Source organism: Sorex araneus, chromosome 3, assembly GCF_027595985.1.
Source record: "Sorex araneus isolate mSorAra2 chromosome 3, mSorAra2.pri, whole genome shotgun sequence".
In the NCBI taxonomy this organism is placed as follows: domain Eukaryota; kingdom Metazoa; phylum Chordata; class Mammalia; order Eulipotyphla; family Soricidae; genus Sorex; species Sorex araneus.
This window is the reverse complement of record NC_073304.1, coordinates 23,151,315-23,179,002: the sequence shown is the minus strand read 5'-3', so window position 1 is coordinate 23,179,002 and position 27,688 is coordinate 23,151,315. Positions and strand designations below refer to the sequence as shown.

Sequence of the window (27,688 nt, the reverse complement as noted above, 5' to 3'; positions counted from 1 at the left end):
GCAATGCCTTTCTGCCCAAGAGATGCAACATGGGAAGAAGCACTTGCCAGAAACACCTTGGATTCATGATGCATTTGATTTTGAATTTTTAGTCAGTGCACATTCAGAAACCTTTTACTGTTGCCAATTTTTTTGCCACCCCCACATTCAGTTATGTGACCCCATCTGGGGTTGCAACCCACAGTTTAAGCAGCTGAGCTGAAGATTAGTGGGCTTCAAAAGGGGATGTAATGAAATTATGTCATTGGCAATCCTCTGGGGATGTGGGGAGGAAATAAAATTTATGGTTAACACAGATGTAAGTTATTTTTAAAAGAAATACACATCTACTGAAAGTGTATAGTCCAATTGTTTTCTCTCATGAAGAGTTTGCCAGAATTTTGGAAAGCATTGATCAAAAATTCAAGTCTATAGTTATCTCTCTTTAATTGGATATCATTCCCCTTGGCTTCCTGTAACAGCTTCTCACTCCTTGTCTTGGAACTTTCAGAAGAAGTCTGAAATCTTAAATGTTACTGATGCCAGTGGTGTGTGTGTCTATGTGTGTGTGTGTGTGTGTGTGTGTGTGTGTGTGTGTGTGTGCACTTTTCAATCCTGTCTTCAGCTCTTGGCTGACCTTAGAAGGTTGTTTTGCATACCCCTTGGTAAAATATTCTGGTTACATTTGCCTCATCCTTCCTCTATCAGGAATTGCTCATAATATTATCTCAGAGTTCCTTTCAGCATAAAAATCACTATTTTTTTTTTCTGGAATGACTTGGGATCATGTGGGAGAACAAACTCCTTGAAGTATCTCCCACCTGTTTGTTGGACGACACTATCTGTGTGTGGAGTATATTCATTGCTCTGACATCCCTGAATGAGTGCTCTGAGGCAGTGTTTGTTGGCCTGTCCTTGAAGATCTTATATTCCAGTTGAAAGGCTGGACATCCAAAGGGATACAACACACGTTGGAGCTCAGAACGGACCCGCTTTACCTTCTTGCCATTGAATCGTGGGGTGGAGGAAATTTCCTACTAGAAATCATGGGCAGGACTTAGGAACTTTGTTTGGTAGAGACTGGGAGTGAAGGGAACTCATAGTTACTGATACAGGAGGGTTTCTTTCTACTAGTTAAGACTAACTTGGGAGGTAGAAGAAGAAATCAGGCCTGATGGGAAGTAGTCAGAGGAAGAATTAGGTAGGGTTGGCTTTAAATGCTTTGTAAGGATTTTGGTGATTCTTTTCAACAACGGGGAGCCATCAGAAGTTTCTCAGTTGAGAGGAGGTTGTCAGATTTGAAGTTTTGCATTTTGGGTTGCATCTCCACCTGACATGTACTTTTTTATCCTACAGTGCTTTGGCCAGCGTCTGTGGGCTCATTTCATGTCCCCATCTTGGGGAAACGGTGGGAATCTTCCTGAGATGTATGTTTCTGTGCTCTGTGCCATGTATTTATTCTGCATTTGAGAAAATTTCTGCTGATCTACCTGGGAAATGTAACTTGGGATTTTTTTTTCTTTTTAAATCTAGAGAGGCCTGTGTTCTCTCTTGAGCCTTTATCACTCTTTCTCTCTTTTCCTCCCCTTTGTTCCCCAAAAACTTATTTTACTTTAAAAAAAAAAACTTCCCACAATTAAACAAAAACAGATGAATTTTAGAAAGATTTAGGGGCTGTTCGCAAGATAGATGGGCAGGTGATTAGAATGCAGCGGGATCGGGATGTAGGTGGGGCTATGGTGTGGTTTTGGCTAAAGAAGTCTATACAAGAGGGAGAAGTGGTGACAGGGCTACAAAGTTTTGTTGTTGTTGTTTATCTTTTTGGGCCACACCCGGCGATGCACAGGAATTATTGCTGGACCATGCACTCAGGAATTACTCCTGGCGGTGCTCAGGGGACCATATGAGATGCTTCAAATTGAACTGGGATTGACTGTGTGCAAAAGGCAAACGCCCTACCTGCTGTGCTATCACTCCAGCCCTGGGCTACAAAGATTTAAAGAGAGGAACTTAATTGTAAGGGCAGAGGTCTTTAGTGGTTTGGACTTGGAAAAGAGTTGCCTGGCTCAACCATGTACTAGCTATGAGAATTTGAGCAGAGAATTGAACATCTCAGTGTGTCAGTTTCACCATTTTTTTGAAATGGGAATAGTGACAGAGTTTACTATGTAGGATTGTGATGATGCTTAGCTGAGATTGTGTTTGGCAAACTCTTCTATTTATCATATTTGGCATATTTACGAACAAAAGAGTAAAATGGGGGAAAATGCTTGGCATGAAGCTTGGTCTCCACAGAGGGCACTCTATGACTGTTGGCCACTGTTACTATTAATTAACATTTGTTATTATTCTTGGAAAAGGAAGGAGAAACTTTATTGTTGTTGTTGTTGTTTTTAGGTCACACTTGGTGGTGCTCAGGGGTTACTCCTGGCTCTGCATTCAGGAATCACCCCTGGCAGATTTGAGGGACCCTATGGGATACTGGGGATTGAACCTGGGCCGGCTGCATGCAAGGCAAGCGCCCTACCCACATATACTATATCTGGCTCCCAGGAGGAGACATTTTGATAGGATGTCCTTTCTAGTTGTAAGTATAACCAGGAATAGTAAGTCAGTGGGTGATTAGACGTGGGTTGAAAGCAAGATATAGGCAATATTAAAGTTTGGTTTGTTCAGCTCCTGCCATCTCTTTAAAACCCTGAGGGCACATGTAAGGAAATGTGCAGAGGCATACAAGTTTATGTGAGTGAAGGAGGGAGCTGGACACGGGGAGAAGGGTTATTTAATAGTGAGGGAAGGTATAGGAGTTGTCTAGGTTCCTGGCTTCTTAAGCTGTGGATCATGAACCCTGATGGGGTTGTTTAACTGAATGTGGAGGGTTGTGAAAGGTTGATCTTAAAATTGATTTATCATTTTTTTTATGAGTAATGGTTTGATTTGTCTATCTATTTTATATATCTGAGGTCATGTAAAATTTCCTGGAAAAAAAAAGGGGGTTGCAAATGGAAAAAGTTTAAAAGGCCCTGGTTTAGGCAAGTAGTGTATGTGAGAGGCAAAGAGCTAAACACAGAACCTTTGGGAACATTCCTATTCGGAAGAAAGAATAAAGAAAAAGGAGTCGGTAAGATCAAGATAATCAGAGAGGCAAGAAGGAACAAAGAAGCAAAGAAACAGTCCTTCAAATTCTTCACTGATCTGCAAATAAATATTTACATTTCCTTACCTTGGGTGAAGTAGGGGCTGCCTGTGAAAGGAATGAAATTGCATGAGAAATTATATCATTTTTTTGAGACACTAGTCACTGTAGTCTTTCTCCTACCTTCAATTTAGGGAGGTCTTTCCAGGGGAGAAAATTTCTACAAATAGAAGTTTGTCTCCTATCTAGATGGTCACTTGAGGATTTAAAACACTCTACTTACAATGAGCTTCTAGTGCCACCAGCATCCATATCTGGGGTAAACAAAATGAGAGTGATGAGGTGACATGCCCAGGACCACTAATTTGGCATTCTGATTTGTACTTTGCACTTCTTTGTCACCAGGTAAGTTAAACATGGGATGCCATCGCTGCATTTTTCCTGTCCTCTGACACTGGCCTCTCAGGTCTCTCAGCACTGAGCTTCAGCTCAAAGCCACATGCCTTTTCCTGGAACTGGGGGTACTATTCCTCGAACTAAAAACTGAAAGTGGAAGACACCCACTGTAGAAGCACTGGAGGCCCCTGTTTCTGTAGCTAGTGGTGTCAGTGCTGGTAACTAATTCACTCATGTTTTCTTATTCTTTGTACAGTGGTGGGGTGTTTGGAATGGAAGTCTGGAACTTTCTTTTATTTTATTCTATTAAAATATTTTTTTAAATGCATCATCGTGAGATACATTTACAGACTTACAGACTTTCATGATTGCGTTTCAGTCAAACAATGTTCAAGTACCGCCCCTCCACCGGTGCCCATTCTCCACCCTCAATGTTCCCAATATTCCTCCCTCCCACCCCTACCCCCACCCCTTCCCACCTCCTGCCTCTGTGGCAGGCACAATCCTTCCTACTCTCTCTGTCCTTTTGGGTGTTATGGCTTGCAATACAAGTAAAAAGCAGCCATCACTTTTGGTCCATAGTCTACTTTCAACATGGATCTACTACCCCGAGCGATCCCTCCAACCATCATTTATTTAGTGTTCCTCTCTCCATCCCAGCTACCTCTTCCCCTAATGCATGAGATCGCCTATCAAGCCGTGGGGTAGTCCTCCTGGCTCTTATTTTAACTATCCTTAGGAGGCTTGACACTGGTATTCTGCTTGCTGCCTTCCTCTTCCCAGCCTCTGCAGGGCTGTGGAGCGGGTGGAGGGTGGAGCGCTTTCTGTGTCCGTGCTCGGAAAGCTTGCTGCGTAGCAGTTTTCCAGGAATTTCAGGACACAAGAATGTTCACCCAGCTGTGTTGTGTGTTGCTGTTCAGCAATCTGAAGTTGCTTATCCAGCAGAAGTCAAGAATGGGGAGCCTAGGGAGGAGGGGAAAGGCCTTTGAATCATTTTCTAAGCGAAAGAAATTGAGGTGTTAGGGGCCCAGCTGGTGTGTGATGGGAAGCAAGAGCTGGAATCTACGTGAGTGCGCATACTCACATCGAATCTCTTACTGCAGCAAGTGACGTGACTCAGAAGCTCCTTCTTTCCATCAATGGCAACAAGGAGGCCTTGCTGTAGGCCCACTGTGTGATAAGAGACTGGTATGGCCTGTTGCTGCTTAGTTGGCCAAGCAATTGCCAAGTGATGGATGCTGAGGGGAGACGCTGAGCAATAATATTGAGGTCCCTCTTTCTGACTTGCACAGAGAGACTCAGTGAAGCTTACAGGTGTGGTGAAGGTACTTGAAGGAATGATGAGAAGTTCAAGGCTTTGCCTGGCCCCAGTATCTAGTGGTTTGTCTAGCTTGAGTCTTCTAGCCACGGACTGCCGAGTCAACAGTGCAGTGAGGACTGAAGTTACCCTATTTTTTACTTGAAAATAGACCCTACTAGAGTAGGGTCTTTTCATTTTGTGGCTATGATATTACTTAGCCTTTGCTTCTTTGGATTGGCCAGATTTAATCCTGATCATGTTGGCTCCTTATCCAGAGAAGCTTTCTCAGTGCAGGGACTGAGTCAAGAGCTTGAAATTTGTGATTTTCTTTCCTTTTCCCAGCCACCTTACCCTGGGAGGGAAGGTCTATAGTTGGTTTCTGATGTAGGGATGTAGAGATGTAGGGACTGGGGTTGAAGAGAGAAAGCAAACACTCTACCTTAGAGGTAAGCCTGGGCAGTTGGTTCTGCTTCTTCTGAAGTCTTCATTTGCAGGTGATTCCTGGGACAGCAGGGACCCAGACTGGCTCTCTCTGCCCACTTGGCCATCTCTAGCTTCCAGGAAACCAGCCTTTTCTTTGTTGACCTGGCCTCTGACCCTCTCCCTTTCCTCTTGTGATTCTGATTCAGGTGTGTGCTCTGAAAACAGATCCACAAAAATGACCCTCCTCCCCATACTATTTTTAACCCAAGAGCCATATTTGGTCCCAAGGAGTATAATGGCTGTATCTGAATTGGCTTTGGAACCAGAGGCTCATATTTTTCTCAGTCTTTTAAACCCATTAGCCTTTATTTCTGGAGTTTTTGTTGATCTATTGTTTTCATGGTTTCACTGTTCTTTATTTGAATGTTGGGGGTCTTATAGGCAATGATAGCCATCTCCAACTGTGCTAAATGATTCAGAACCAGTGTGATATGGTGCTACTTGGGCCTGGTAGTGCTGGGGGTCATAGTACCACTTGCAGTGGTGCTTGGTGGTCACCACAGTTCTACTCTGGGACCATGCAGTAGCTGGGGTTGACCAGATCTTGCATACGAAGGTCTGCACTCCAGCTGCTTGAATTCTCTGCTTGACCCTTGTGCCTCTATTCAGAAATCTTTGTTGGGGTAAGTTTTGATAGAAAATTTTAGCTTGTATTAAAATGTAAAATTGGTACTAGTACCAGTCCCCTGAAATATCACCAGGTATGATCAGGTATGATTCCCTGAGCCCTACGAGGAGTGATCCCTGAGTGTAGATCCAGGAGTAAGACCTGAGTCCATCAGGTTGACCCAGAACTCATTCCCTCTCTGCCAAGAGAAAAAGAGAGAGACAGAGAATAGATTATTTCAAAAGAGCACTGATTGCCAAACACAGTCTATGATTCCTGTCTTCATAGAGCTTACCAGTGAGAGGAAAAAGTAATTATGGAAAACATAAACTAAGAAATATATAAACTCCAATTATAATAGACAGAGTAGTGTGGAGGGAAGATATATGAGAGAGTGTGATCAGAGAGGCCCATCTGGGTCTTTCTGAGTGGGGAGACATTAAGAAGAACAGTAGTAGTGCTGGTGAAACATCTGCCTATATCATTGTTATTTGCTTTGCCAAAGGATAAGGTTTACTATCCAAAGAACAAGTTGAATATCTTTAGCAGGGATGTCCTCTTTTAATTTTATACATTTGTTTAAAATATAGTAATACCAGATAGAAAATAAGTGATGGGTAGATAGATCTATCTATGGGTAGGAAGAGTGAATAGTGGAAGGAATGATGGTTGGATGAATAGATGGGTGGGATGTCTGGGGATAAGAAAAAATATTCTAGACTGAAGTGGTGAGAACTACTGATCTTTTTCTGGTAGATGGGCACATAGAGAGAATTCCCCCTCAGAAGTTCAGAACACAAGAGTTCTCGGGAACTGGGGCATGGGACATATAATCTACCTAAAGGAAGCTCTTTTGTGGAGGTGAAGCTGAAGTTTGCTGGTACAACAAAGCCATTTTGTTGCCAGCCTAAAGAAACATGTTCCTCAAATAATCACATAGCATGAGTTCACCCACAGCCTGGAGATCATCTTGAGCTTGTCTTCCTGGCACTGAATATTCTCTCTGTTTTTTAAATTTTATTGAATCACCGTGAGATAGTTACAAGCTTTCATGTTTGGGTTACAATCTCACAATGATCAAACACCCATCCCTCCACCAGTGCACATTTCCCACCACCAATATCCCGGGTATACCCCCCTTTCCCACCTTCCCCTTGCCTCCATGGCAGACAATATTCCTCATACTCTCTCTCTCTCTACTTTTGGGCATTATAGCTTGCAACACAGACACTGAGAGGTCATCATGTTTGGTCCATTATCTACTTTTGGCATGCATTTCCCATCTCAACTGGTTTCTCCAGCCATCATTTTCTTAGTGATCCCTTCTCTATTCCATCTGTCTTCTCCCCTCCGCTCATGAAGCAGTCTTCCAGCTATGGCGCAATCCCCCTGGCCCTTGTATCTACGGTCCTTGGGTGTCAGCCTCATGTGATGTTACCCTACACTCCACAAATGAGTGCAGTCCCTCTATATCTGTCCCCCTCTTTCTGACTCATTTCATTAACATGATACTTTCCATGTTTATCCATTTACAAGCAAATTTCATGACTTCATCTCTCCTAACAGCTGCATAGTACTCCATTGTGTAGATTTACCAAAGTTTTTTTAACCAGTCATCTGTTTTAGGGCACTCGGGTTGTTTCCATATTTTGGCTATTGTGAACAGTGCTGCAATGAATATATAGGTACAGATGTCATTTCTACTGTGCTCTTTTGCAACCTTGGGATATATTCCCAGAAGAGGTATTGCAGGGTCATATGGAAGCTCAATTTCTAGTTTTTGAAGGACTGTCTATATTGTTTTACAGAAAGGCTAGACCAGTCGGAATTCCCACCAACAGTGAAGGAGCGTCCCTTTTTCCCCACATCCACACCAGCACTGGTTGCTTTTGTTCTTTTGAATGTGTGCAGGTCTCTGTGGTGTGAGATGATATCTCATTGTTGTTTTGATTTGCATCTCCCTGATGACTAGTGATGTGGAGAAATTTTTCATGTGCTTTTGGGCCATTTGTATTTTTTTTTTGAGGAAACTTCTGTTCATTTCTTCTCCCCAGCTTTTGATGGGATTGGAGGTTTTTTCCTTATACAATTCTACAAGTATCTTGTATATCCTGGATATTAATCCCTTATCAGATGGGTATTAGGTAAATATTCTTTCCCATTCTGTGGGGTATTTCTGTATTTTGGTCACTGTTTCTTTTGAAGTGCAGAAACTTCTTAGTTTGATGTAGTCCCATTTGTTTTTGTTTGCTTCTACTTGCATGGGGCACTGAATATTCTCTATCCTCTCCTTTCACCTGGTGTGTGTGTGTGTGTGTGTGTGTGTGTGTGTTTATGCCAAGTGAAAAGAAATGGGGGATTGCCCAGATCGTGCCACATTCTTTAGATATTTACCAAGACATATGAATTCTAGAACAATTTAACTATTCTCAGTTTGGAGGGCAGGACTGTCAGTCATCTGAGGCTGGAATTACACTTTATCTTAAATGGCCTTTGCTTCATAGATTTGAGGCTGACATTTATGTTATACTTATTCTTAATGTGTTTTGTAAGAATCTGTTTTGCTTTTTATGTCTATTAAATTAATTAATTAATTAATTAATTTTTTGCTTTTCTGGTCACACCTGGTGATTCTCAGGAGTTACTCCTGGTTCTCCACTCAGGAATCACTCCTGGTGGTGCTCAGGGGACCATATGGGATGCTGGGAATCGAACCCGGGTCTACAACGTGCAAGGCAAATGCCCTGCCCACTGTGCTATCACTCCAGCCCTTATCCCCATTTTAAACAAGGAGGTTGAAGCACACAGAAACAATCCAGTCTACCCTCAACCCAGGACTGTAACAGACTCACAAAGTGGCTAGAATGAAATCTAGCCTTTTTCCAAGAAAACTTAAGATAAATATAACACAAAAAGTTTATTGTAAATAAACTTGCAAAAACCTTTGCATTCAGATTTTTTAAAAAATTCTGAGATTATGATCTATTTTTAGGGACGTTAAATGCCTTTTCTCTTAAAGAAAATATAAGACTACGTGTTAGTTTCAAAAAATAGCTTTAAATTGCTTGAAATATGTTACAGGTAAATAAAACATATTAGCTGAGAACCATTTTCAGGCAATAGCTGCTTCCCATGCTATTGTCTTCCTAGGAGTAAAGTATTTGTAGAATTTAATTCACTTTTCATTCTGATCTTCTATCAGAAGAAAACATTGCAACTGGGCAGGAACTCTGAGGTCATTATAGTTTCACTTTTCTCTAGTACTTACCAAGGTTTTTTGATTGCACTGTTTGACCCTGAGATCTTTTAACTCTATAATTGATATAATGAAGATTACACAAACACTGAAATATTTTTAACAAGAGAGTATACTTTGGAAGTGAAGGATGCGGGGCTCGTGGCTCATATCATTCAGCATAGTTAAACCACTTATTTTTCAAATTCATTTTATCTTATTGAATCATTTTAACAAGATCAATTCTGTTCCATGTGTCTTCTACAATAAAGGTTTAATTCACCGATGACTTATTTTTTTGTGTGTGTGCCCATCACATTTTGCCTGCGTAGTTTTTACCTTTGTGAACAGGCTTTTGTGGGCATTATTTCAACCATATCTAATTTCCTTGCATCAGATTTTTTGAGCTAAACTTTGTCAAGAATGTTTGATTCTTCCTCAAATTTTTAGTCAATAACACATTTCACCATGTACATTTTTTCTGTCAGTCCCCCCCCACCTCTCTCTCTCTGTGGGTGTGTGTGTGATTATGACAGGTCTAATTTTTTCAGGTTAATTTTTGTATTTCAAAGAATCATATCTACTTCCTACAAGTAAAATTGGTCTTTTTCCTGGAATTTTTAATTCCTTAAAGCAAGTCTAAAACATACTCAAGGAAGTTAAAAAAAATAGTGTCAAAATATCTTTTGCTTTTTATAGACATTAGTAGCTCCCAGGGATTAAGAAACCTACCCCAGGTTGTGATAGAAATAGGCATAGAGTTCTGATCAATCAGTTTAGTCTATATGGTTTTCCTAGTTCAGAAGTTGGCGGTGTAAGGGTATAAAATTGGGATAATCTTTTAATTTTTTTTTCTTTTTGGGTCACACCCAGCAATGCACAGGGGTTACTCCTGGCTCTGCACTCAGGAATTACTACTGGCAGTGCTCAGGGGACCATATGGGATTCTAGGAATCGAACCCGGGTTGGCCGAGTGCAAGGCAAATGCCCTACCCATTGTGCTATTGCTCCAGCCCCGGGATAATCTTGAATATATGCATTCTTCTTTCTACCCTCCACCTTCCAATTCTTCTAAACCTTACAGTATGCTCAAAGACCCGGCCTTTCCAAGAAATCACAGCTGGGTTCTCTATTCACAGCCCCTTGTCTTTTCCTGGCTTTCGAGCCAGACTTGCCCTAAGCTGTATGTGCACCAGGCTGGCATGATTTACAAACAGCCAAGATGGAAAGGGACAAAAAAAAAAAAAAAACCGAAAAACCTTCCCTCATGGAGAACTAGGTCAGTGGTGAAGTTGGGGAGGGGCGGGAATCCAGGCCTTCTTCATCCTTCAGTTCACCCCTCTTGCCTGGAGCAACCAGGGCAGAAGGCGATGGCGCTGTTGACAGCAGAATCTGGGCTAGGGTGGGGGAACAGGGCCCCTGTATGTGCACACGTGTGGAAACATGAATGCAATCTTTTCTCCTGAAACCAGTGATGGGCCTGCCCCTCCCCCCTCAATGTGTTTGTCTGGATTATTCTAAGGGAGATATTAGAGCTGCCTAGTAATGCCCTCAGATTTATCAAGGGATTTGTGTGATTAATTCCCTAGCAAAGTACAGCAGTTACATTAGAGCTCAGCTTGGGGGGTGGATCTATATCTGTATCCCCCTTCATTTGCCCTTTCTGACTAATTTCTGGGAGCTCTCCTGGTTGTGGAAGATTCTAGCCTTCCAGCCCTGGCCCTCGGGTCTTTGAAACCACTTTCCACTGATGTAAAGCATGCAGTGAGTATGGGGGAAGACAGAGACATAAGAGGCAAATGAGATATAAAATGCCTCATGACTGCCCGGCCCTGTGCTTGGCACACATTAAGACAGAGATAAAGGTAAACACATATGCCCAGATTCATGCTCTTGTTTCTCTATGAAAGCTGTGGAGATGTGGCTGCTAGCTGTTTTTCTCCCTGGTGCCACTGGACTCTTGGTATCTTCTCCAGACACCCTGTCAGGGCACTGATCCAGTGGGAAGTACAATGCACTTGGGATATAGAAGGTTGGAACTCTACTGGAACATTGTTCAGCTGGGCACACGTGTCAGTTCCCTGGCATTGTGTCATTTCCCTTTTGAATCCCTCCAGGGATCCTGAATAGCCTTAGGGCACTGGTCCCCAGGATCATCAAACACGGTGCCTGTGTGATTATTTGTGACTCCGTCTCCCTACCTAGACTTTAAGCTTCAATAGCACAATGCCTGGCTGGTTTACTCCATCTGCCTTCATCCCAGTGCCCAGCATGTTCCCTGAACCATGATTTGGTGCTTGGGGTGCGTGTCACTGGGATGAAACTGTAAAACAAAAGGGATGGATCTGCTTCATCTGCTGGAACTATTCCACTTCTGAAATTCTCTGCACCTCCTGTTTTCTCTGAAACAAGCAGCCAAACAATCTCCCTGCTTTATGGTTTTATAGTTTTTTTTTAAACAGAAGTTATAAGAATCAAATGGGAATTAATAATAATTAGAACCCATGCATATTATTGATCTGTGAAGTGTTTATTTCTTTCTAAGACACCACCCTTCGCACATAGATGCACCATCTGCTTTATCTCTACTATCTCTGGCAACAGGATGTCACCTTGCCAGGGTTTCTGAGGGATCTGGAGGGGGCTGCAGAACCCTCTGAAGCCCTTCTGAAGCAGCACAAGTTGGCAAGCGACTATGTGAGGGCTCCAGATGCAAGCAAAGATTCCTTCAGGTCTGGAACAGATTTCACGTCACTAATATGCTTGATTGGCAAAAGGGGGGAAAAATCAACTTTTCTTATCTTTGAAAATAAAAAGGGCATAAGAAGTTGCAAATCCATGGACTGTTGGACTTTGCTATGGGAAAGTAAGTTTTGGCTACTTCCTTCCCTCTTAGGTGGTCCAGGTCACCAAACAGCAACTTCTTTCCCAGAGGCAGACCCACTACAGGAACATCCCATGGAAAGCCCCTTGAGTCAGAATGTGAAGCCTCTACTTTCTCAGGTTCTGGCATATGCGGCCAGTGCCTGAGAATAATTAGGACCCCTTTCTTTTCCATCCCATCAGCCACCTCAGACTCTTCATTAACACATTCTTGCAGAGTGCCACCCAAGCAAATGGAACCTTATTTCCATCCTACTGTGTGCCAAGCAGTCACGAGGCATTTTATATCATTTGCCTCTTTTGCTACTCATAACAACTCTGAAATTAATCTAATGGTCCCCATTTTACAGATGAAGTTTACCTAACCTATCCAAGGACACATCTGAAATAGCATATTTGGTGTTGGGGCTGAAAAACATATAGCATGTGTTACCTGTCTCCTGTGGAGCCAAGCCCTCAAGTCTAATTCTGACCACTGGCTGGTTATGGTGAAATGTTCTTACAGGATTTTTATCCACTTAATCATTGTTGTTCATCCTTTGGGGGACACTTTAAGGTCTCTACTGTAAGACTGAAACATTCTGTAACCCTGAATCTCCCATTAGTGCTAAGTGCAATAACAAATGGCCATAGGAGGCATCCTATCTTCTTCACGTGCTCTCGTGGCTTGTTAGATTCACTACTAGACATTACCCCGCAGTTATTTCAAATCTCCAGTGCCTAAGTCAGTGTCTGGCTTGTAGTAAGTGGTCAATAAATGTTCACTATTTCTAATTGAACCAGTCACAAAGGCTTTCCATGGGAACAAAAGAGTGAGGACAAAAGCTTATGACAAATGAAGAGACTTCCCAGCTCTTCCCAGAATCTCAGAGCCAGCCTTTCTCAGAATTTTTTTCTTGGACATGTTACTAGGCATTTTAGGAAGTGAAGGAGTCTAATGTTCCAGAAACACAGGGGAAAAACTGCTTAGTTGTAGGTACCCTTTGGATTCAGTCTCTACAAACAGAGGTGAGTTTACCTAATATCTTGACATAGAGCTACTTTTGTTTAACATCCTGTTTTATGAACTTGTTTAAGCACAGAATGATTTTTTGGGGAGAGCAAGGAACAGATTTTGCTGGATGTTGTATTTGGAAGGAACTTTATTTTAGATATGCTGACCTTATTTAGACTCCTTTCTTCCAAGTAAAGATCTGAAGGTTCTGTCTAGTAATATGTTATAGACACTAAAACCCTTCAGAACCATTAATTCTTTCAATCACTTTTCCACTGGACTTGCAAAGTCACAATATTCTTTTGAAATTTGTTTTCATATTCTATAGTGTGACAGATTTTGGTTATTTGTCCATGGAGCAGAGACAAAATTGGGGGTATGTAGATGGTAGCATGGCAAGGATATATTCATAGAAATCCAAGATCAAATTCTAGATACAAAGTTTAAATTGAGTGGACTTTGAGGAACTGGTTTCCTGGTTGTTGGTGGAGATAACATAAGGATAAAACAAGGTGATACATGTATTTATGGTATCTAATATTGTTAAAATCAAAATCTATCCTTTCACTTTGAGTCTGTGTTTGCTCTGACTGTTCAGGTGTGTTTCTTGTAGGCTGCAGAATGTTTGGTTTAGTTTCCAAATCCATTTTGCCACTCTGTGTCTCTTGATTGGTTCATTTAGGCCATTGACATTGAGAGAGATTATTGTCATGGGGTTTTCTGTCATCTTTCTGTGGGGTTTGTTGTTCTTGTAGGGTTTTTTCTTGTCTTACAGTAGCCCTTTTATTCCTTCTTTTAAGTTTGGTTTTCAGTCTAAGAAGTTCCTGAGCTGTTGTTTGCACATAAAATAATGTATTGTTCTTTGTAGTTTGAGTGAGAGTTTAGCCAAGTGAAGTATTCTTGGTGACGCATTCATTTCATTGAGCTTTTTCACTATATCCCATCATTGTCTTTGGGCTTAGAAGGTTTCCATTGATAAGTCTGCTGTAAATCTAAGGGGTGTTCCTTTGTATGTGATTTCCTTCTTTAACCTTGCTGCTTGCCGTATTGTGTCTCCATCCCTGGTACCTGTCATTCTGATTATGATATGCCTTGGAGTCTTTTTACTAGGGTCTCTTTTAGCTAGTTCTGTTTAGGCTCCTTGGATCTGGATGCCTGCATTCTCCAACTTTAGGAACTTCTCAGCAATGATATCTTTAACTATTGCTACTTTATTGGGGTTGCCTCCCTGTCCTTCTGGTACTCAGATGATTCTTATGTTTTTCCTCTTGAATTCATCCCCTAGGTCTCTGATTTGCCTAGAGCTATTTTGAGGTCTTTCCCCATTGTATGTTGCTCCTTGTATGCTTTCTGCAGCTCATCTTCAAGTTCACTGATTCTGTCTTCAGCTGTTGTCATTCTACTGTTAAGGGCACCCACCACCCACTGAGTTTTTAATTTCATCTACCAAATCCTTTGGGTTGGAGTGATAGCACAGTGATAGGGCGTTTGCCTTTCATGCGGCCGACCCGTATTCGATTCCTCCGCCCCTCTTGGAGGCCCGGCAAGCTACCGAGAGTATCGAGCCCACGTGGCAGAGCCTGGCAAGCTACCCGTGGCATATTGGATATGCCAAAAACAGTAACAATAAGTCTCATAATGAGAGATGTTATTGGTGCCCGCTGGAACAAATTGATGAGCAACGGGGTGACAGTGACAGCGACAGTGACAATATTGTTAAAATATTTATAATTTACAATGTTTTACCAGTACCTATTACATAGAAGGACTTAAATAGACAACAGATATTGTAATGGACAGTGATCCTCACATATATGTTCTGGTTTATATTTAATACCCTTGTGGAAGGAACTTTTCTTTATTTTTATGTCAGGATCTAGCATAGTGACTGATAAGTAACTGCTACTTGATAAATATTTATGAAGTCAACAGATAAATGAAACAGCACTTTGTTTATAATGTGTTTCCATGTTTATGGTCTCACTTAAACCCAATTGCAATGTAGTTATGTAGCTACTGTTCTTATGCTCAAGTTATGCATGTCAAGTCTGAGGCTCAGAGAGGCTGAGTGAATTGCTCAGAGTCACACAGATGGAACTAGACTGGAAATTTAATGTTTACAAAATGTAAAGCAAAATGTGTCATTTGAATATAATGGCATATTATTCAGCCTTTAAAAAGAAGGGAAGTCTACTATCCATGAACCTTTGTGTTCATCTGTGTATGTGTATGTGTGTGTGTGTCTGTGTGTCTGTGTGTTTGGGGGGCAACACCCAGTAATGCTCAGGGGTTACTCCTGTCTCTGCACTCATTAATCATTACATATGGGATGTTGGAATCAAACCCAGGTGACAGTGTACAAGGCAAGCACCCTGCCCATTGTACTATCGTCCCAACCCTAAGTCATGAATAAAGCCTGAGAACATTATACTAAGTGAACTAAATCAGTTGCAAAAGGACAAATATTCTATAATTTTACTCATAGGAGGTTCCATCCAATTCTTAAAACTAGCATTTTTATGCTAGTTTTATGTTCTATATATTTTCCTATAAAAATAAAATGAGGATAAACAAGATGACCAGAGCTCCTGATTCCAATCCCAGAGCTCGTTCTGGCCCTCTATTACCAGTGTCTCCTACAGGAGACATGTTATTCCCTGTATACTGTCTCCTGAAGATTGTGTTGAAATGCAAAATTTGCAGAACTCACCCTGATGGAAACCCTCTTGCTTGTCCCTGATCATTCATCCAATGGGCAGACTCCATGAGAAATTAGTCTTTCCAGCAAGCAAGGAATTATTGAGAAGAGGGTAGAAGTTGTGTCCCAAGGAAATTATTCAGGTTCAGTATAAAATAATTATGATGGTAATTAACTATAACATGGATTAGTACTTCTGTGCTGTCCAGCCTCTCAGTTCTATTGCTTGTTCCTCAGAACCCTTATTTCAATCCTAAAAGTTGAGTACATTGTCCCCCTCCTATTAACAGGGGGCTATTTGCAGTTGGGACTATGTCTGACAAAACTCATACATAGTCTATGGAAGAGCCAGAATTTCTGCCCATCTCCCTGACTCCAGAACCTGCCGTGCAACCCTCATGTTCTCTACAGGCACAGGGAAGTTGACGATGTCTGTATCGTTCTCCGGTGTGATGGCTGACTGATTTTTTTTCCACCTCCTGTGATGCATGTCCTCTCACCATGAAGGACTGGCCTTTCTGCCATTTCAACCAGCTTTCTTATAGATTTCTTGGAGCTCTCTGAGGGGTGTGTGCTTCTCTCCGTGGGCTCTAGGTCCAGTTAAAGGAGAGCAGAAGTTGGCACGTGGACCCTGTCCTTTAAAGCATGCCCATCTCAAGCATGTCCATCCTGGTGGGGGACAAATTGGAGTGGCCTGGGGCTGAGTGGCACCAGTCAGCCTGAGATAGCAACTGTTTGCTAGGCTCAGTAGAAGCTCATCTCGACACTTTCAGTTGTTCCAACAAGTCGGGCGAGACAGACAGCAGTGATGCTGATTTTAGTGTTATTGGCTGTTCACTCTGTGCCTGGCCCTGTGCTTAGGCTCATCTCATTGGAACCCCATAATGGTCCTGGAAATTAGGTACAGTCAGTTCTGCCATCATGCTGGCTTGGAAATGGCACACTTGTTCCGAAGAAATTGATATAGTAGGGACCAATTTGGACATCATTTTGGCTTTCGAGTATGTGGGTGTCCACCCCCACACTAGGTAAAAAGACTGCAGCTGGACGAGCCAGCCTGCAAAGGAAAGCCTGGAATGCACACACCTCAAACGTGTGCCCCTGTGCCAGGCGTCACACAACCACATGATGGGGTACAACTTCCCCTCTGAGCCCATGGGTCCTTTCTTTCAGTCCCAGGTCACAACTCAGAGGTCTTCCCCCTTCCACAAGCAAAACTTCCAGGATTTAAATGTCCTAGTTCTCAGTAGTCTTTGTTTAGAAAATTTATTCTTTTATTGAATCACCATATGGAAAGTTACAAAGCTTTCAGGTTTAAGTCTCAGTTAAACAATGCTCGAACACCCATCCCTTCACCAGTGCACATATTCCACCACCAAGAATCACAGTATACCTCCCCCCACCCCCCACCTCCCCAGCCCCCCACCCCGCATGTGTAACTGGTAAATTTTACTTTACTTTCACATTATTTTGATTACATTCAATATTTCAACAAAAAACTCACTATTATTGATTTGGAGTTTCTTCCCCCTAAAGTCGACCTGCTGAGAAGAAACCATTTCTCCAGACTGAACACATGTCCATCCAGTGCTGGTTTCATTGGTTACCTGTCTCAGAGGAAGGGCTGTGTTTTACTCCATTTCCCCTTATTGTCAAATCTGGTGGTTTTTTTACTCTGTGATGTGTCCACTGCACTGATTTGGAGAAAGGCAATGAAACCTGTAGCGGAATGGATAGGGAGGATGAAGCAGACAGGGAAGCCGAAAAATTTTTGATATATTAAAGCACTGTAGTCCCGTTATTCATCAATTTGCTCGAGCAGGCACCAGTAACATCTCCGTTGTGAGACTTTTTGTTGCTGTTTTTGGCATATCGAATATGCCACAGGTAGTTTGCCAGGCTCTGCTGTGCGGGCAGGATACTCTCAGTAGCTTGCTGGGCACTCTGAGAGGGACGGTGGAATCGAACCCAGGTTGGCCACTTGCAAGGTAAGCATTCTGCCTGCTGTGCTGGGCTATCCATAGGATATATTAAAATGAACTATAAAATTCATTAGTAGTAAAATTCTTTTCGTAGTGAATTGCAAAGTCAAAAATCAAACTGTAGATAGCTCAAAACCCCAACTTAACATAGCCCCCCCCACCCTGCCACAAGGCTGAGCATACCCCTACAAGCGTATCCAAGCCCCTCAGGTGTTCCAGCTGCCATGGTCTGGCCCACAGGAGGCCAGGCCTGTTTCTTCTTGCTTCTCACCCCCGCCAGCTCCTCACCCTGCTGTTGCCTTCTCAGGCTGCCTGGTACCTGACACGGCCGCCCGCCCTCTGCTCCTTCTTGCAGTCTGGAGTGATTCGCATCAGAGAACAAAAGTAAACAGCACCAGGGCTCAGAAGGCAGTCTTTACAAAGATGGACAAACGGTCTCTGTGTTGGGGATGAAGCCAACACCACCTGGCGTTTTGTGGAGTGACAACTCTTCCTGTGTGTGGAGAGCTCAGACAACGGGAGCTGGAAAGAACCCCCGAGTGCAGAGAGGCAGCCTTCTCCTGGCTGGAAGCTCGATCTACTTTTCCACAGACAGAATCATTTCTGTGCATGTTTCTGAAGTGGAAGGAAGGACTTTGTCTTGTTCTCCTCAAGCACAAGAAAGGATAGTCCTTGGGACTGGTGGTCTTGGCCATTTTCCCTTTTTTATCTGTGTCTATGATCCTCCCCCAAGGCCTGTCTTCCTCTGTGTGGGTCAGGCCAGGGTAGGGCTAGACATGGAGGTCAGTGGTCTGCCTCCTTCCTCCCCAATACCATAGTGCTTCCATGTGCACTGTGTGGACACCTTAAGCTGCAGTTTAAGTTTTTGCAAACAGCATCCTTTGGTGATGTGCATCAGTGTACACAGATCAGTGGGTTGATCTGCTCTGGGGAGGAGGGTGGCAGAGCAGGGATACAGGAGTATCCCTGTCCACAGGAGTGGACAGGAGCAACTGGTGTAAGTTGTGTTCCTAGTACTGAACTTTGCTCTGCAGAGTGGAGAATGCCGGGACTTGCTGGTTCTCAGCAGGAATATCCATGTGCTCCATGAGTTCCCCAACTAGGGGTTGGATATGACTGCAGAAGGCCCAGAATTGAACCCTCTAAAGCAGAAGTCTCAGGCAAGAGGGGTTCTTCTGAGGGTGTGAGCCACATAAATTGTATCAGGATGTAGCCAACCACTTGTTAGGGTGGGGATAAGAAATACGATTGTTTATATAATGCACATGACACAGCAAATACTACATAAACATGAGCTTGATACACCTAGTATTACTTTGTTCCTGGGACCAAATGCATGATGATAGTTAATAGCCACGTGCAGGGACAATGCTGGACAATAATTTTGGCTCAGGAACAGACATGTGAATTAAATCAAACCAATGAAAACGTTCTCACGAAATTTTACTAGAGTGTTTAGGTTATTGACACCTCCTTTTTCTCTAGAACTGCCAGATTCCATCTTTTTTTTCTGTCTGAAGATGACCCCACTGTCTAATGAGGCCAACACAGAGGGAAGAGAGGGTTTATATTCCTAATTACGAGGGGTCTTAAGACAGATCCAGAATCTCAAACTCAGATTCTCTTTTCAGTCCATAGTCACTGGCCTCCTGGGAGCCTCAGTTTTCTTCGGTGTAAATGGAGACTGACAGTGTCCATCTTCATGAGTTACAAACATTGTGATGGTCTGGTTAGCACTCATGCATATTTCTCAGGCAGTGAATGAAACGGACCATATTCTTGCTCTCCTCAGGCTTGTGTTGTCATAGGGAGAAACTTGTGTTGTCATAAGGAATAGAAATAATAAAAATAGACCTATCCTACAATGTAAAAGGCCAATAGTGCCACAAAGAAGAAAATAGTAGGATCCCCTAACTTAAAGAAGGTGATAAAAGGAATAGCACAGTGGTAGGGCGTTCGCCTTTCACACAGCTGACCCGTGTTTGATTCCTCTGCCCATCTTGGAGAGCACGGCAAGCTACTGAGAGTATCACGCCCACACGGCAGAGCCTGGCAAGCTACCCGTGGCGTATTCAATATGCCCAAAACAGTAACAACAAGTCTCACAATGAGAGACATTACTGGTGCCCACTCAAACAAAATGATGAGCAACGGGACGACAGTGATAGTGACAGATAAGAGGAAGGAGTACTTGATCTGATACCTAAAGAAAATGAGGAAAGCTTTACCTGTCTCCACCCAGACTGGTCTTCCACCAGGATAATAGCAAACACAGAGGCCCCATCAGGGACCTACTCGATGCGTGTTGACTTACTGCAACTGTTATGATGGAGCAGAGAAAGCTTTCTATAACGTGGCTCCTTCCTGCTCTGATTCTTCTCACTGCAGCTCTCACATGGTTATGTGGAGACCAGGAACAGGTGCTCAACAAGTACTTGGAGAGAGTTTTTAAATTTTGATGGTTGCTTTAAAAATTTTTAACATTACTTTATTTTTTAATAGATGGTTTATAATTAATAATGATTTCTAATTCCAACACCCATTAGCAGTGGACCCATTTCCCTTGCCCAATGCTCCTCCCTCTCACTCCCCCCAATTAAATTGTGTGGGTCATTTTTCCCATTATGTTGCCTTTGAATCTTTGTTACTAACTCAGAGGGAATTTTTATGAAAACAATTTCTGGTCCAATTTGTGACCACCTTTGCTGAAACTTCCATGCTGAAATCATGCTCTGTGTGTGTGTGTGTGTGTGTGTGTGTGTGTGTGTGTGAGAACAAGAGAAATGAAAGGAGAGCACTGCTCTCATTCTCTTTTTGGCCTCCTGTAAGAAGTGAGTGGGGCATTCCTGCCTGTGGTCCCCGACACTGCATATTCAATATTAGGGTGAATCACAGGAGGCAAATGCCCAAGCTAGTTATTAGAAAGTTCTGAGGAATCAATTGCCTGCTTGGGGAGATTTGGTTCTTCTTGCCAAGAGAGGTTTTTAAAAGAAAGATGCCCCCTTCTGCTACTGCACCTGTAGCAGAACCAAGCGGGGTGCCCCCCTTGGCTCACCCCTTGTTTAGATCATCTCGGGAGGCAGGAGTCCAGAGAGCTCCTTTCACACCCCTGGAGGTAGGTGAGAAGGTTCGGGACCAGAAGAGAGCCAAACCTCCTGGGACTTCACCTGGTGAACTCTGCCTCCGCTCTGGCCTATTTTCCAGGAGAGAAAATAGACTAGAGATGGAAGTGCAGTGGCTCTCTGGAAAACTCCAGACCCAGCAATGTGAGAAAATCAAGTAGCAAGTGGGGAGCCGAGGAAGTGCTGGCACAGGCGCAGATGCCACCTCCCGAGGTCAATGTCATCTGTGTGCCTTTTTATTCCCCGGTTATGTGTACCCACAATTTATTTATTAAAAATTAACATATGTGGGACTTGAGAGCTAGTACAGCAGGTAGGGCACTTGCCTTGCATTTCGCTGACCTAGGTTTGATTCCCAGCATCCAATATGGTATGCCAAGCATTGCCAGTAGTGGCTCTGACAATTGCATATGGATTTTCCCACCCTCCGCCTCCAGTTGGTCCTAGAATAGCCAAAGAGGGATCAGGGTGGAGGGTGGGGAGGTAAGAACACCTCAAAGAGGGGACATAGCAAAGGTCTGGGTGGGTCAGGTAAGTTAGACAAATTGGCCACTAGGTAAGTCTCTCTGCTGGGGGTTGTATGTAGACAAAGTTGTCTTCCACCACACGCACCACAAAAATGACCTATCATTAAGACCTTTCTATATGCTCAGGACTGTCCTAGCTGCTCACAGCAGCCCTAAAAGGCAATAGCTACAATCACACCTACTTTACAGAAAAGGAAAATGAAGCCCAGAAAGCTGAGGTCATCTGCAGGAGCCACAGTCAGGTCAGCCAGGGCCCGAACCCCAACAATCCAGCACGTTCCATCCCAGCCCTCCCATCTGATCCTGGCTCTCAGCACTGGCCTTGGAGCCACGGTGGGGGTAAGCCTGCAAATGCATCGATTAACTGTGGGGCAGGGGCTCAAGACGGGGAAGAGGAAGCTGGGCTGGAATATAGCAGGTGGATACAGTTGAATCCCTGACTTCTATGGTTCTCTGCTGCCTTCCCTCACATCTTCCCACTTTTGCAATTAATGAGTACAGAGATTCAGGCCATTCTCTGCCTCTTGGGCCAGAGGGCAGTTGATACTGTGTCTCACTATTCTTCAAGTTGAACATCACACCTGAACTGCCCTCAGATTGGTCCAGGGCCTGGAACTGAGCTAGAATCCTGAGGAAAGGGGCTTTTCCTTAGGGGCCTTCTTCCCCTTCTTTGGGAAAAAGAGATGCTGTCCTGGGTCCGGGAGATAGTTCAGTGTCAGAGCACGTGCTTTGCATGGAGGAGCCTAGAATTTGATCCCCAGCATGGCACTGCTGGGTCTCCCAGGCCAAAGAAGTTCCTGAGCACAACTGGGTGTGACCCAAAGCTAAACAGAAACAAGATTAATACTAGGAGATGCTGTATTTCTTTTAACACACCCCTAGGATAAATGAAGATGCAATAAATGAAGCCTCTAAGAAAGAAAATATAAAAAAATGCAAATAGAATTTGTTTGGATCCCTTCTTCTGGGCACCTAAAACCACTAACTACCCTTGCTCCACTTCCCACTGACGAATGGGGAAGGCATACAAAGACCACCCAGAATGAGTCCACTTTCAGTCAGATCATCGAAAGAAATGCTGCTGAATGCCTATAGTTCCTTGGTATTTCCAGGGAGCCATCTGGTCAACATTTTCTGGTAATTCTGTCTCTGGTAATTCAAATGATAACAATCAGAGCAGCCAACATTTACGCAGTGTTTGCCTTGTACTAAGTTGAGTGCTTTACAAGTATTTAATCTCATCTGATGTCTCCTAACAAGGCAGCAAGGGAGGCTCTGTTATCCTTTCATTTGGCAACTCAGGAAAAGGGCTTGGAAATCTCATGTTTGAGTCAAGGTCGGGCAGCAACCCTTCCTTTGAACCCAGACCCGTCTATTTCCAAGCCTTTAAGTGATCACCTCAGTGCCTCAGGGGCCACCTGAAATGGAAAGATGCCTTGTCTCTCTTGGATCCTGTTGGCCCCCTAAAGTGTTTCTATGAACAACTAGTGTTGACGTGTGCAGCACTGAACCCCACCACATGCAAACGGTTTGATATCCTGTTTAATGAAAGGGTTCTGTAACGACCACTATTCTAGGCAATCCATCAGTCATGGTTAATGGTCCTGCTTAGTTATTTATGCCACTTGTTTTCCCTTCCCACATCTTCTATTTTGCCTCTTTTCTTCCTCCGGGCTGCCAGTCTACCCCTAAATCTAACAACTCGCCTGGAAACCTGAAAGGGGGTGTGGCCGAAGAGTGATTCAGCGCTCCCTAGAAGTCTCTTTGGGCAGATAAGGCTTCTAGGGAACGCAGGATGCAGGATGTGGGCTGGAGCATTGCTCCGCTGTCACAGTAGAAGGCAGAACCTGGCTCTGCGGGGCCTGTGCCTGGGTATTCCTGAGGCAAGAGCAGGGAGGAACTTGCTGGGGTTTTACAAATCTGATTGCAGCAATTTATGGGCACAAAGATGAACCCAGAGACCGTTCAGGATGTTGCTGGGAGGCCCTTAGGAGACTCACTTTATTTTTTTTTTATTTTTATTTTTTTTTAAATTTATTTATTTTTAATTAGAGAATCACCGTGAGGGTACAGTTACAGATTTATACACTTTTGTGCTTATACTTCCCTCATACAAAGTTTGGAACCCATCCCTTCACCAGTGCCCATTCTCCACCACCCGTAAACCCAGTGTCCCTCCCACCCTCCCCAATCCCATCTCCCCCCCACCCCACCCTGCCACTGTGGCAAGGCATTCCCTTCTGTTTTCTCTCTCTAATTAGCTGTTGTGGTTTGCAATAAAGGTGTTGAGTGGCCGCTGTGCTCAGTCTCTAGCCCTCATTCAGCCCGCAACTCCCTTCCCCCACATGGCCTTCGACTACAATGTAGTTGGTGATCGCTTAGGAGACTCACTTTAACTAGCAAACTGAATGAAGGTCCCATGTACTCTTGGGGATCTGGGCTTTAGTTGGTTGAAATGAATGCTGCACTGGGTGGGATTCAAGAGGTCTGGGATCATTTTGGCACCTTGGACAAGTCTTTTGCCTTCTCTCATCCTCCACCTTAAGAAAAATGAACTGAATTCAATAATGTCTATGGATTCACCTTCTGTGATTCGAAGTGAGTCAGCCGGGACAGTTACTGGGCTGGTGGTCAGTGGTTTTCTGAAGCAGACTCACCCTTCTCCCTGGCTAGGCATGCTCCATTCCATTGGGTCTGGAGCTTGAATAGCACTTGGGGAGTTGGCTCTTGGTTCAGCTTCTCCAGCACAATTTTATCTCACATTTCAGGGGAGGAGGAGATTGTTTGTGAAGATTATGGGAGTGAACCATTCTTCATTTTTTTGAAAGTTCATTGGCTTAATTCAAATGTCAACCTTTGCAGTGCTGGGTGTTTATTTGCGGTTGTCAGATGTGATTTCATATGGCGATTCCTGTCATTAATGATGAGGTGAAAAGGAGAGCAATGAAAGGGGGAGGCATGAGTTTCATTTGTGTGGCAAATGATCTACTCACATACAATCTCATGCACGCGTGCTGCTGTCTATGATGAATGGTCACTGGAAGTACCGGGGAGGGAAGAATTATTAATGTCTTGTGTTCTGGTATCCTTCATTTCTATGCAGTGAATAATGCTGCCACTTGCTCTTTATTTGTTTGTCTGATTTTCTTTCTTCTTCCAGGGAGTGGTTCATTGCTACTTTTTCTCTCTTTTGAGGAACTTTGCTTGGCTTCCTGTCCAGGGTTCTAAATCTAAGGAGGAGGGGGATTTGCCTGGGTGTTGGTGTGCAGAAATCAACCAGAATATTTTAACCAATATTCTTGCAGGATTCCCATCTGTTTGGCTCTTTGGAGCCCTATCTGATTCCAGGAAGACATCTTTCCGGACAGATATGAAGCCCGTCTCTCTCTTTCTCTCTCTACATGCACAGTGAAAAGGGAGCTTGGCCCCTCGGCTTGCATGGGTGGTTTTTGGGTGAAGGTAGACTTATGTGCTCAAAGATGAGCACCTATGGGTTCTTGCATGAACTCATTGTCATGCAAGGGCAGGGTGCATAAGTGTGTGTGTGCTGCTAACACTCTTCTTCCTTTTTCTCCCCCTTTCTCTTCTCTTCTTTTCCCTCCCTTTGAAAATGCTGCCACAGATGTCAGTCAAGGTCCAGGTGAGTCTTTGTGTTTGCACAGCTGCTGTGGAAATTTCCTCTCTGCTAGATTGTGCATGCTTTGACTCTGAGTGAGATCTCTTTCTAGGAACTCTTAAACAGAGCAGAAAAAAATCTTAAGTATTTTTTTATTTTCATTGATTTATGCCTATAAGAAATTCTTGAATTTATGGATGCATTCATGTATTGGTTTTGAAGAATCATTTTTGAAACCAAAGAGATGTGGTTCCCATGCTTATTACAATCACTTCCTTCTGATTAATGATTCCTAGTGAACCAAAGAAGTGGGAACTGAGCACTTTCTGAAAATATTTTTTTTAATGTTAAGGTATATATTCTTCAATATAATGAATGCCTCTTCCCCAGACTTCCATCAATCTACTTACCTGCTATCCTTGTGGTTGAAAGTTGAAGATATACTTAGAATAGAAAAATATGATATGGGTGCAAGAAGCTTGTTTTTTTTCTATTCTAAAAAGTGACTTTCCACTATGAAAATAGCAGTGTTTTTTCCCCTGGTGATGTAACTAATACATGCTCACTGTAAAGAAGAAAAAATGTTATTTTTTTCAATGAACAAATATCAGAACCATCCTTATGATAATTGAGCATTTACTTCATAATGCTTACTTAGGGTCAGAACCAAGTATTTGAGTACGTGCCTGGCATGTGTAATTCCCAGCACTATGTGGTCCTCTGGCAACAATGAGCCACATTCCTCAGCCAAGAGCTTTGAACTACTGGGCCTGCAATATTCTGACCACTACTCGGGATACCCATCAAAAAATGAATGAGATGCATAGTCACCCAGACCCCAGTTTTAAGCATTGTGTGGGGTATAGGCATATAGCTACACTCACACACATACAGCCATTTGCTGTAGATAAAAAGTACAGGTAGCTGGAGTGATAGAACAGCAGGTAGGCACTTGCCTTGCACGCAGCCTACTGGTGTTCAACCCTCAACATTCTTGAGCTTCACCAGGAGGGATGATCTTTGAGTACAGAGCCAGGAGTAAGCCCTAAACACTGCTGGGTGTGCCCCTCATACCCTTGCTCCCTCTCTCCCAATAAAATAACAAGAAGTGCAGATATTTAGAGTTATTTGGGGACCATTTGAAACTGGCTAGAATGTTGCACTAGAATAGGGACAGAGGGATTGCTTAGTAGGCTGGAGAGCAGGTTCCCTTGCAAAGGGCCTGAGTTCCATCCCTGGCACCACAACATCCTCAGAGCATCAAAGGAACTGACCTCTGAGAAAAAGCCAGAAATAGATCTTGACAACTATCAGGTGTGGCCCCCAAATCAAGGAAAAGGAAGAATGAGTCTTACCAAATTGGAAAGGAGTAGGTAGTTTTGTAGGTATTTTCATATGTTTTCTTGTCTAATCCTTTAAGTATTGAATCCATTATTGTGCCAATACAATATAGTTATTGTTCATCCATTTTAATATGAAGGAAATTTAGGGCTCAACAGGAAAACAGTTTGCCAAGGTCATTGGGCTATGTCTAGGCTTTGAACTTGGACTTTTGACTCCATACATGCTCCACTGGGACAAGTGGGGTGCCTCCCCTAGAATTCATAAGTGAAGCTGTGGGTAGTTTTGCTTTGAGGTAATGGGACATTATCATCTGTTATTTTAGTGAGTATGATAGCTTTCTTTAGGGGATATGAGAGGAAAGGAGATGATAAGGAGAGAGAGCGAGAAGAAGGAAACCCAGAAAGTAAAATAAATGAGTTATGTACCTCAAATTGGGGTATACAGGTGACTCCATCTATTTCCCTTATTTTCCCAAATGGAGGGTTTCAGAGCATTATCCCACAGCTATGTCCCAGCCTAAGAGAACAGTGAAGTGTCTGGATGAGACAGAGGGCTTCCTAGTTTCTATTTTTTTTCCCACTCCAGCCTTTGAAAACAGTGTTTGACCCAAAGCATAGCACAACATCTCCAAGGAAGATACCAATCAATTCATTCTTTCTACTTTGTAATATTTTAGTTAAGTCAGTCACTTAGCAAATATGTGAACCTGCTATGTATCAGATCATATCCTAGGTAGTAGGGATCAAATTGTAACAAAAGATAATCCCTGCTTGACTCTAGTTGGATGCAAGAAATTAAGAAACAATGTGCCTATGAAGTGTATTGTATGCAAATAACACTGTGGCACTGTTGTCCAGTTGTTCACCAATTTTGCTTGAACGGGCACCAGTAATGTCTCCATTGTGAGACTTGTTACTGTTTTTGGCATATTAAATACCTCACAGGTAGCTTGCCAGGCTCTGCCATGCAAGCACGGTACTCTCAGTAGCTTGCTGGGCTCTGCAAGAGGGATGAAGGAATCAAACCTGGGTCGGCCGCATGCAAGGCAAATGCCCTACCCGCTGTCACTCCAGCCCTGTATGCATATATCACGTATTTATGCATATATGTATATATATTATATCAGGAGGTGACAAAATAGACTGTAGAGAAAATAAAATTGCTCATTCTTAGAAGGTGCTGAGGTAAGGCCTCTATAAGATGTTTTCTGGAGTACTTTAAGGAGGTGAGGGTTAGGCTTACACCTCACTTGTACCCCATATTATTTGTAAAAGTAAATACTTGATTTTGAATGAATTCCCCCCTCTTCCTTGTTTCCAGCAGAGGTGTGTCCCAGAGGCCCTACTGAGACTCATGGGAATTGTGCCATGCATTGAGTGGTTCCCC

General features: G+C 43.2%; 1 protein-coding gene across 19 annotated transcripts in view; it reads left to right on the top strand.

Moving 5' to 3' along the window:
• Positions 1-27,688, top strand: part of NRXN3 (neurexin 3) — a 1,748,572-nt gene that overhangs the window by 85,071 nt on the left and 1,635,813 nt on the right. For all 19 annotated transcript variants that reach the window (XM_055133160.1, XM_055133157.1, XM_055133153.1 and 16 more), the window contains exon 3: positions 24,965-24,982. In XM_055133160.1, coding sequence (XP_054989135.1) covers positions 24,965-24,982 — 18 coding nt within the window. The remainder of the gene's footprint in view (positions 1-24,964; positions 24,983-27,688) is intronic.